Source organism: Corythoichthys intestinalis, chromosome 20, assembly GCF_030265065.1.
Source record: "Corythoichthys intestinalis isolate RoL2023-P3 chromosome 20, ASM3026506v1, whole genome shotgun sequence".
Taxonomy (NCBI): domain Eukaryota; kingdom Metazoa; phylum Chordata; class Actinopteri; order Syngnathiformes; family Syngnathidae; genus Corythoichthys; species Corythoichthys intestinalis.
The window spans coordinates 35,269,050-35,280,827 of record NC_080414.1 but is presented as its reverse complement, the minus strand read 5'-3'; the positions used below and the strand labels follow the sequence as shown (position 1 = coordinate 35,280,827).

General features: G+C 38.3%; 1 protein-coding gene across 1 annotated transcript in view; it reads right to left on the bottom strand.

Annotated features, from left to right (window-relative positions):
• Positions 1–7,441: 7,441 nt before the first annotated feature.
• The window catches only part of sh3glb1a (SH3-domain GRB2-like endophilin B1a), a 36,475-nt gene continuing 32,138 nt past the window's right edge, over positions 7,442–11,778 (bottom strand). Inside the window, exon 9 of the mRNA XM_057824819.1 lies at positions 7,442–11,699. Within this exon, the coding sequence (XP_057680802.1) occupies positions 11,592–11,699 (108 nt within the window). The 3' untranslated portion in view covers positions 7,442–11,591. The remainder of the gene's footprint in view (positions 11,700–11,778) is intronic.

The following is an 11,778-nucleotide window of genomic DNA, read 5'->3' as shown; positions in this document are numbered from 1 at the left end:
AATGTATTGGGCAAGACCGGATGCAAACAGATCATCTTTTTGTTCAAGAAAAACATTTCCGAATAGATTCTAACTGCACGATCACTCGACTTTGTGAGAGCAGATTGTTATTGTGCCTATGTAAAATGAGAGGATTCATCATAATGTATATAGAAAAATAATAAATTAACATGGTAAGAATATTTTTAATCGTCACCTACTGTACAAAGTGGAAAGGTTTGTACTTGATGTGGTTATACACCAATTCGTTCATGTAGTGGTCAGTTTGACAAAATTGACAAGATGATTTCATACAACTCAATCTAACATTAGATTCTGCCTGATCCTTTTCAACTGGTAATTACTGTACAACCCATGTGCGTCAAATTTTTCTTTTTTCATTTTTTTTTTTTTTTTTTTAACCAGAAAAAGGAAGTGCTGAATTGCTCAATCTGCATTACTTCGATTGATGATTGCGCAACCTATGAAATGTTACATTTACACATTTTCTGTGGCTTTGAGTTTGCAAATAAAAATGAAAAAGCAAGTTGATAACATCTATTGTCCATTTACTAGAAATGGTGTTTCTTGAGCAATGCTGTTTCAAATAATACAAAACTAAAGGTCTCAAGCAGGGCTGCAGTTATCGATTGGTTAAATAATCGATTAATCTATTTATAAATTAGTTGCAAATATGTAATGCCTTGCAGAGCAAATTTTAGGAGATGTAAAACATAAACAAGTGTTTATGCTTGCAATAATATTTTTTAGCTTGCTAAAATTACACTTTCAAAAGAGCATTAAATGCATTTAAAACTAAATTAAAATACCTCAGCTTAACCTCAAACGGTAATAAAAACAAATAAATATATCAGGATCTAAGTAAAACACAAGAACATTTTATAGCTTCAATGCTATAAAATGCTAACGCTAAAGCTCTTTAAAAAATCGTTCAAACACAGAGTGGTATGAAAAAGTATCTGAACCTTTTGGAATTTCTCATATTTCTGCAAAAAATCAGCATCAAATGTGATTTGATCTGTCAAAATCACACAGATGAAATTACAGTGTCTGCTTTAGGGATGTCCCGATCCAGGTTTTTGCACTTCCGATCCGATACCGTTATTGTTTTGTACTTCCGATCCGATACCGATACCGGCCTATCTGAGCATGTGTTAAAGTTATTTACCCTCCTTACTTAGTTGTCAGACTCATGTTGAAAAGGGTTTAGTACTCTTGATGACAACTAGCCAGCTGAATTAGGTGAGTTTAAATAACACACAATGGTTGGTAACAACAAACTGACCTGTTTATTCAGTGACAAACACAAAACATTATAAATAACAAACAGAAATGGCATAGTCATTCAGTAAAACGTGCAAATAATATTGTAAACTGTATTAAAAAAGCAAAACACACAAACAACCTCAGTGGAAAATCCCACAAAACCCCCAAGCTATTAGATGCTTTTAATGTTACGTGCATTAGTTACAATAATTGTATAAAAAGCCTCTCAGGTTTAAATTAACGACTATTTCAGTACCAAGTTAACATTTTAAAACAGTAAACAAAATACTCAAGTTCCCATTCTGTATCAGCAGCTTTAAACTACTTTCAATTCATTTAATTTTGCGAATCAACTGTTAAAGTTGTTAAAATTGCTCCTGTTTTTCCATAATTTCCCTTCTGTCTACTTTCGACATGTGAAAGTTTTAAAACTGTTTTGAAGATAGATTCAAGTCAAGATTTTGCCGATTTAGGAGTATTTTAGATAAAAAGTTAATTAGGTTCGCTTGGAAGGTTCACAACAGCCTAGGGAAGTCTCCTGCTTTAAGATGGCGGCTGTTTATAAACGCATCTAGTTGTCCATACTTCAATGTTGCTACCGCCGTTGAGTCTGTCATTTTGCATCTAGTTCTATATACATATGATATCTATTATCTACAGTAAAACGATGTTGACGTAGTTTGTAGCGGCTGTCAGCAGCAGTCAGGTATTTTTGTGTTTTTTATCCAGCAGCATGAGTTGAGCTAAAGCCGTGAGTCGAGCATTGGCATTACCCGGGTCTATGACAAGCATGCTCTCATCATACTCGCGGGACGCGCGATCCGTTTCTCATTGCGTCCCTAAGACCGCGCTGTGTATTAGTTCCGCTTTACTTGACATATTTCAATAATCGGAATTTGGATGTTTGTGAATCGTTCTCGAAGCTACAATGGCCGAATCGCTCAAGGAAGTAATGACGGCTGGGCATGTTGTACCGTGGTTCTAAGTGTTGGATGGTGCGTCTTTACTCATGAGAGATAATGGCTCGTCATCCAGAATGAATTCTTCGGCATGACTCTTGTTATTCCCTGGGCTTTGGGACTGTCGAGTGCCAGTTTGTCACGCATAGTAGAGGTGTGCAAAATTTCCGATTCTTAGATTATTCGCGATTCGGCCGTGGAAGATTCGAGAACGAGTCACAAACATCCAAATTCCGATTATTGAAATATGCCAAGTAATGCGGAAGTACAACACACTCACCGCGCCGCGCGGTCTTCGGGACGCATTGAGAAGAACGGAGCGAGAGTAGCTAAACATCATGCTTCTCATTACCCGGTCCCTCGAGTAATGCCAATGCTCAACTCACGGCTCTAGCTCAACTCCTGCCACAAGATAAAAAAAACACAACAACATACCTGACTGCAGCCGAAAAGCTGCTACAAAGTACATCCACATAATGTTACGGTAGACATCATTTATATAGGACTAGATGCAATATAGATTCGGTAATGTTAGCAGCACATCTACAAAAAGCTAGATGCAGTCGTTAGTAAACGGCCGCCATCTTAAAGCAGTACACCTACCTGCAAGGCTGTTGTGGAGAACCTTCCAAGCAAACCTAATTAACTTTTTATCTAAAATACTCCTAAATCGGTAAAATATGGACTTGAATCCATCTTTAAAATAGTTTTAAAACTTTCACATGTCGAATGTAGACAAAAGGAAAATTATGGAATAACGGGAGCAATTTTAACAACTTTAACGGTTGATTCACAACATTAAATTAATTGAATGTAGTTTAAAGCTGCTGATACAGAATGGGGACTGGAGTTTTTCATTTACTGTTATTTTTGTATATTTGTTTACTGCTATATGTTAACTTGATACTGAAATAGTAGTTTGGTTTAGTCTGAGAGTATTTCTGAACAATTTTGGAACTAATGTACAAAACATAAAAATAAATAAATAAATAAATAAATAAATAAATAAAGGAGGAGTGTGCATCAATAATCGTTTTATAATCGAATCGGAGCCTCTGAATCGTAATCGTAATTGAATCGTTAGGTGCCCAAAGATTCCCAGCTCTAACGCATAGCAAAAGTTTCTGCCAGTGTTAGTTGCGTAGGACCTTTCTTTTTGTCTTCTGTTTTCTTAACATCCTCCTCATATTGTTTATGGTGGTATTTCGCTAAATGCTTGATTAGGTTGGTTGTATTAAAACTTCTTACAGCTTTACCACCACGCTTGACTTTATTGTGGCATATGTTGCACTCTGCCTCTTCGTCTTGTCGTCCTTTAAGGTGAAATGATCCCACACAGCTGACATTTTTACCGATTAAGTCTCTCGGTAAATTGGGAGCCGGTAATGTAAATGTAGTGTGTTGAAGGTGTGCCGTAAAATGCGGACCGGATTTTAGGGTAACCGAAGCAAAAACTGGAATGGATTATGTAACTCGGTGCGCTGGAAAACCCGGACCGGACTTTCATAAAAACTGGATCGGAATTTTTCCGTGTCGGCCGATCCGATACTGATGCGCATTTTTTTGCCCATATCGGCGTCCGATCCGATCCAAATATCGGATCGGGACATCTCTAGTCTGCTTTTATTAAAACCAATCAAACATTTATAGGTTTTCATATTTTAATGAGGATAACATGTAGATAATGACAGAAGGGGGGGAAATAAGTAAGTGAACCCTCTGCCTAAAGAGCAACTGAAACCTTATTTTTTCCCAAACAATTTAAGTTAGGTGTGTGCCCAATCACTGATGAGCGGTTTAGAGCTGCCCTGCCCACTATAAAACACACACCTGGTAAGAAATGTCTTGATGAGAAGCATTGTGTTCGAACAGATCCAGACTTTTATGATGCAAAACAATCTTATTAACTCATTTCAGTCTGGATTTCGGCCACAACACAGCACCGAGACCGTGCTAATCAAAGTCCTAAATGATATTCGTCGGAATACCGATGCAGGCAAATCATCTGTTCAGCTACTATTGGATCTCAGCGCCGCATTTGACACGGTTGATCACAACATACTACTCAGCAGATTGGAACAGTGGGTAGGGCTTACTGACACTATTCTTCAGTGGTTCACATCCTATTTACATGATAGGGATTTCTTTGTGTCAATCGGAAACTATCAGTCAGAACGAACCAAATTCACGTGTGGAGTCCCTCAAGGGTCAATTCTTGGACCACTCTTATTTAACATCTATATGCTTCCATTAGCTCAGATAATGGAACAGTATGACATCTCCTATCACACCTATGCAGATGACACACAACTGTACATTTCTGTGTCCCCACATGATTATAGTCCCATAGTCTCCCTGAGTAAATGCATTCATCAAATCAATGAATGGATGTGCCAGAATTTTCTCCAGTTAAATGTGGAGAAGACAGAGGTGATCATTTTTGGGCCAAAAAAGGAAAGGTCAAAGATAAGCAGCCAACTTAGCACAATGTCACTTACAGCTACAAATCAAGTCAGAAACCTGGGCGTAATTATTGACTCAGACCTAAAATTTGATAGCCATCTAAAGTCCGTCACTAAATCCGCTTATTACCACCTAAAAAAATATAACCAGAATTAAGGGGCTTCTGACACAAGAAGACTTGGAAAAACTTATGCATGCATTCATTTTCAGCAGATTGGACTAATGCAACGGTATATTTACAGGTCTTGATAAAAAATCAGTCAGGAAGCTGCAGCTAGTACAGAATGCTGCAGCCAGAGTCCTCACAAATACAAGGAAGCTGGACCACATTACACCGGTTTTGAAATCGCTACACTGGCTTCCAGTGAGTCAAAGGATAGACTATAAAATACTACTGCTCGTCTACAAAACACTTAATGGCCTTGGACCAAAATACATGCTTGACTTGTTAGATTCCTATGAGACATCTAGAGCCCTAAGGTCATCTGGAATCGGTCTTCTGCATGTTCCAGAAACAAGAACCAAGCAGGGTGAGGCAGCATTTAGTTATTATGCTCCTCACCTCTGGAACAAGTTACCCGAACCTCTGAAGTATGCTCAAACTGTTAGCTCTTTTAAATCAGGGCTAAAAACGCTTTTGTTTAGCATTGCATATCCATAACTGTCTATATATTTCAATCTACCTGCTTTCTATTCCTCTTGTGCTTATCTCCATTGCTGACTTCAATTATTATTAGGAGTAGTAGTTTTTGTTTTATTTGTATTTATTTATTTTTATTCTGTGATTAAGTGCGATCTTTTGTCTTGGTTTTTACGTTGTATTGATTTAAATGTGATTTTTATGATCTTCATGTGATGTAAAGCACTTTGAATTGCCTCGTGTTGAATTGTGCTATATAAATAAATTTGCCTTGCCTTGCCTGATGTGCATCATGGCTCGGTGAAAAGAGCTGTCTGAAGACCTGCGATCAAGGGTTGCTGATTTGTATCAAGCTGGGAAAGGATACAAAACCATCTCTAAATGTCTGGTTGTTCATCAGTCGACAGTCAGGAAGGCTGCCTACAAATGGAGAGAGATTGGCACTGCTGATTCTCCCCAATGAGTGGCCATCCACCAAAGATGATGCCAAGAGTTCAGCGCAGAATACTCATAGAGGTAAAAAGAACCCTAGAATGTCTGCTAAAGACTTACAGTGCCTTGCAAAAGTATTCGACCCCCTTGAACCTTGCAACCTTTCGCCACATTTCAGGCTTCAAACATAAAGGTATAAAATTTTAATTTTTTGTCAAGAATCAACAAGTGGAACACAATCGTGAAGTGGAACAAAATTTATTGGATAATTTAAACTTTTTTTAACAAATAAAAAACTGAAAAGTGGGGCGTGCAATATTATTCGGCCCCCTTGCGTTAATACTTTGTAGCGCCACCTTTTGCTCCAATTACAGCTGCAAGTTGCTTGGGGTATGTTTCTATCAGTTTTGCACATCGAGAGACTGACATAATTGCCCATTCTTCCTTGCAAAACAGCTCGAGCTCAGTGAGGTTGGATGGAGAGTGTTTGTGAACAGCAGTCTTCAGCTCTTTCCACAGATTCTCGATTGGGTTGGGTTGACTTGGCCATTCTAACACCTGGATACGTTTATTTTTGAACCATTCCATTGTAGATTTGGCTTTATGTTTTGGATCATTGTCCTGTTGGAAGATAAATCTCCGTCCCAGTCTCAGGTCTTGTGCAGATACCAACAGGTTTTCTTCCAGAATGTTCCTGTATTTGGCTGCATCCATCTTCCCGTCAATTTTAACCATCTTCCCTGTCCCTGCTGAAGAAAAGCAGGCCCAAACCATGATGCTGCCACCACCATGTTTGACAGTGGGGATGGTGTGTTCAGGTTGATGAGCTGTGTTACTTTTACGCCAAACATATCGTTTTGCATTGTGGCCAAAAAGTTCAATTTTGGTTTCATCTGACCAGAGCACCTTCTTCCACATGTTTGGTGTGTCTCCCAGGTGGCTTGTGGCAAACTTTAAACGAGACTTTTTATGGATATCTTTGAGAAATGGCTTTCTTCTTGCCACTCTTCCATAAAGGCCAGATTTGTGCAGTGTACGACTGATTGTTGTCCTATGGACAGACTCTCCCACCTCAGCTGTAGATCTCTGCAGTTCATCCAGAGTGATCATGGGCCTCTTGGCTGCATCTCTGATCAGTTTTCTCCTTGTTTGAGAAGAAAGTTTGGAAGGACGGCCGGGTCTTGGTAGATTTGCAGTGGTCTGATGCTCCTTCCATTTCAATATGATGGCTTGCACAGTGCTCCTTGAGATGTTTAAAGCTTGGGAAATCTTTTTGTATCCAAATCCGGCTTTAAACTTCTCCACAACAGTATCTCGGACCTGCCTGGTGTGTTCCTTGGTTTTCATAATGCTCTCTGCACTTTAAACAGAACCCTGAGACTATCACAGAGCAGGTGCATTTATACGGAGACTTGATTACACACAGGTGGATTCTATTTATCATCATCGGTCATTTAGGACAACATTGGATCATTCAGAGATCCTCACTAAACTTCTGGAGTGAGTTTGCTGCACTGAAAGTAAAGGGGCCGAATAATATTGCACGCCCCACTTTTCAGTTTTTTATTTGTTAAAAAAGTTTAAATTATCCAATAAATGTTGTTCCACTTCACGATTGTGTCCCACTTGTTGTTGATTCTTGACAAAAAAATTAAATTTCATATCTTTATGTTTGAAGCCTGAAATGTGGCGAAAGGTTGCAAGATTCAAGGGGGCCGAATACTTTTGCAAGGCACTGTACATAAATCACTGGCACAGTCCAATATCTCTGTGTACACATCAACTATATGTAAAACTATGGTCAAGAATGGTATTCATGGGAGGACACCACCGAGGAAGCCACTGCTGTCTAAAAAAAACATTGTTGCTCGTTTAATGTTCGCAAAATAGGCACTTGGACACTCCACAGAAGTTTTGGCCAAATAGTTTGTAGACTGATGAAACCAAAGTTAAATTGTTTGGGAGTAACGCACAACATCATGTGTGGAGGAAAAATGGAACAGCTCACCAACATCAACACCTAATCCCAACCATGAAGCATGGTGGAGGGCGCATCATGATTTGGGGCTGTTTTGTTTCCTCAGGGCCTGGACAACTTGCAATCATTAATGGAAGAATGAATTCAAAAGTTCAGTATGTTTTGCAGGAAAACCTGAGGCCGCCGTCTGTCAGACAGTTGAAGCTAAAAAGAGAATGGATGTTGCAACAAGACAATGATCCAAAACACCGAAGTAAATCAACTTCAGAATGGTTTCAAAAGAACAAAATACAGGACACAAGTTCTGGAGTGGCCAATTCAAAGTCCAGACTTGAACCCCATTGAGAGGCTGTGGCATGACCTAAAGACAGCGATTCATGCCAGACATCTCAGGAATCTAACTGAACTACAGCAGTTTTGTAGAGAGGAATCGGCCAAAATTAGTCCTGATCGATGTGCCAGACTTATCTGCAGCTACAGGAAGTGTCTGGTTGAAACTATTGCTGCCAAAGGAGGGGCCATAAAACATTAAACGCGATGGTTCACTTACTCATTTTTCCCCCTTCTGTCATTGTTTGCATACTATCCTCATTAAAATAAGAAAACCCAGAAATGTTTGGGTGGTTTTAGTTAAAGCAGAAAGTTTTTTAATTTGTGTGATTTTGACAAAGATCAAATCACATTTGACCATTTTATGCAAAAATGTGAGAAATTCTAAAAGGTTCAGATACTTTTTCATACCACTGTTTTCCCACACAAAATGCTAAATACTTCTAAATAACTTCTAAACTAAATAACAAACAAATGCATAAACATACATTAGCTCAAACCAAAATACACCTTATGTTGGTCTTAACAAGGAGCAGCTGGAAAGAAGGAGTAGTTAGAGGGTTGCGGTCGTGTGCAGATAAGTGAGGAATTGCTCGCGTCGTATTCAAAAACTGCTTGGATTACTAGCCATCAGCCACCTTGCTGTCTGCGACAATGTGGACCCCAGCGCGTCTACTGAACATCATTTTATTAGAATCGTCAAGTGTCGATATATATACGGAAAAGTCCTTTCCATTTTACTCATATGTAACAACCATCAATCCTCCTTATGTTTTATTCCAACACATTCTCGAGGACAGCAAGGTGGCTGATGGCTAGAAATTCGAGCAGTTCTTGAACACAACACGAGCAGCTACCAACAGTGCTATGTTACCAATCAAGCTTAAAGGTAATTTCCAAACGAAACACCCATCGCTTCAAAACAAGTCGATGGACTATTTTGTTTGCCTTCGTTTGCCTTTTTTTTTTTTTTTTTTTAGAAAAACAACAATGTTATATGAGAAAACCCTCAAAGCCAGTTACCTTGTTGCTGAACTTGTTGCTAAACCCAAAAAGTCCCACACTGTGGTAGAGACTTTAATACTACCTGCCTAAAGTCCGCGTCTCATAATTCTGAGCTTTTCAAGCCTAACTGCTATTTAAAAATTTAAACTGAGTCTGAGCGCTGTTGAAAAAGATTAATCTAAACAGGCTCAAGTTTCACACTGAGTAAGTATGAATATTGAGAAATTACATATAATGTGCAGAAAGTAATTTTGGAACATTTTTGGTTTGTGGTGTGCCATGAGATTTTTGTAATGTAAAAACATGCCGTAACTCAGAAAAGGTTGTAAAACACTGCTCTAATTGAACGAATCCTCAATGCAGCAATTTGATTAGCTTTTTCCTTAGCGAATTACTTGAGTTAATCGATTAATCGTTGGAACACTAGACTCAAGTTTGAGGACACATGGTTGACTTTAAGTAACTCAATATTTATGGTCCTATTTCTGGTAAAAGAAATTCATGTTCCTCAATTTGCCCTTTCTCTGAAATTTGTGGCTCTTAAATATAAAATATTTCCAAGTAACTGCTACTTTCAGAAGGATGATCACAATACATGGCCAGTTTTTTTTTGTTTTTTTTTAAGAAAAGGGTTTACTCAGGGGGAGTCCTATAGATCTGTAAAAAAATGGAAAATGAACATGTTCAGGTTTTTGACCACATGCACAAGACCTGCCGTACACCAGGTCACAGCCAAAAACCCTACATGTTACTTAACACATGACGAAAACATTGTCATCCAATTGACTCACATTGCCACAACAGCACTGGCATAAATTGTTATTTGTAGTCCCGGGTGCCTTTGGGCTTTTTTGGTAAATCTGCCTTCAATGGAACCGATTTCAAAGTAGGTCAGTGTTTTGTATGATTTTCTGGGCCTGTGTGTGTTTTTTATACTCACAGAAATGGGCACTAAAGCTCTAGTGGGAGCAGTGGGAGGCACACATTAGGATGCTGAAACACGAGAGGATACAGCAAGCCTCACATTCAGTCACCTGTAAACACATACTTGAGGTAATGCAGATAATGACAGAAATTTTAACTCTTATACACTATTATACCTTCACGCATCATCATACATTATTTTAAGAATCCACCCTCGCACACCCTGTACGCTCGAAACCCGGGCACCCGGAGTTCCTCCCCTGACTGTATATATTAACACTCAAGTTCCTTTTGGCTGTGTATCACTACTTTTGCAATCAAAAATCTTATCTGGAGACATTTCAGTACTATTGATACTTCAACACTTTTGAAATCCCAAGTAGCTACTCTTCTGAAAGAACTGTACTAGCTTTTTAAAAATATTTATATTTCTAGAACCACCTCTCAATGTTTCTTTTCTTCTTCTTCTTTTTTTAAAATCTTACATTGTTCACGGATGGCATATTTAGCAGCTCTACCTAATGTTGTTCACAAAAATACAAAAAGTACCGTTCTGCCACCTGGTGGCTGATTTTGCTAACATACTGGGCTGGCAAATACTTTTTGAAGCATAAATGTATTTCTTTTTATGTATTCACTCTATGATTGACTTTACAAGTCTTATTTAAAAAACAAAACAAAACATGGGAGACAGCTTATGTTCAAAGCTTGAACACTGTAAAGGCAACATTTTATTTTCAGGTTGAGATTGAATTCAGGTTTAATGGTGTTAGCGTTCTATCCATCATATCACCGCTATAAAGCATGACATGAACTAAGAATTTGCTACTAAGACACACAGTAATAACTTAATCTCATAATACCTTTGGGTTGAAAATTTCCAACAGAGATGCGAATTATTGAGTTTTCCAATTAACACTATCAAGTAACAGTAATCTATGACTCAAAAGGAGAATAAATTGACCATTTCCATGCTGTTGTTATTGGAAGACAAACATTAAACTAAAATTGTTCATGAAATATTTTAATATTTCCTTTTAAATAAAATGATTTAGTTGGCTGCTAATTTCCTGTTTGGCATTTAAACGTTTTATCATTTCACATTTCGCATATCAAATGTCACAGCTCTCTCCACTATTCTTGTACAATATATTGATCGAACAGTAATGTTTAGATGATCTCTTACTGCCTGATATAATAATCAGTTATGGAATAAGACTTGAAATAGCATCATGTCAATCTTAAGTGCATTTAAAAAATAAAGTATGTACTTAATGCTGGCAGTGAGGGGGTAGGCTACCATCTGAGATGTTCGTACAGATTTCCCGCAGACAATGTACATAATGTAAACAAAATGGATGGAAAACTTTGGGAGATGTTAGGGCACATATTGCAAATTGCTTAATATCGAATAAAGGCAATATGTTTTGAAATGTAATGCAGTCCGTCCCTTCACTCAAATGCTATGATTCCAGCTTCAACGAGTTCAAGTGTCCCGATAAAAATGGAACTTTGCTTAAAAATGAATTGAGGAGGAGGAAACCGAATGGGAGATTCCTGATGTGGCAAAAAATGAGGGAGCTATTTTCATGTTTCAGTTAAGTAGCTCCAGGTAGGTGATTGGCACTTTGCCCTTCTGGTTGCCTCGCTCCCCCATCAGCCAGTCGGAATCCATTCCTGGAACACTGCTGACTGCGATCACCTGCAAACAGTGTTTCTTGCGTTACCAACAGAAGCCATGTGAGGTCAAGATATATTCATTTATTCCCACATATTTGTTC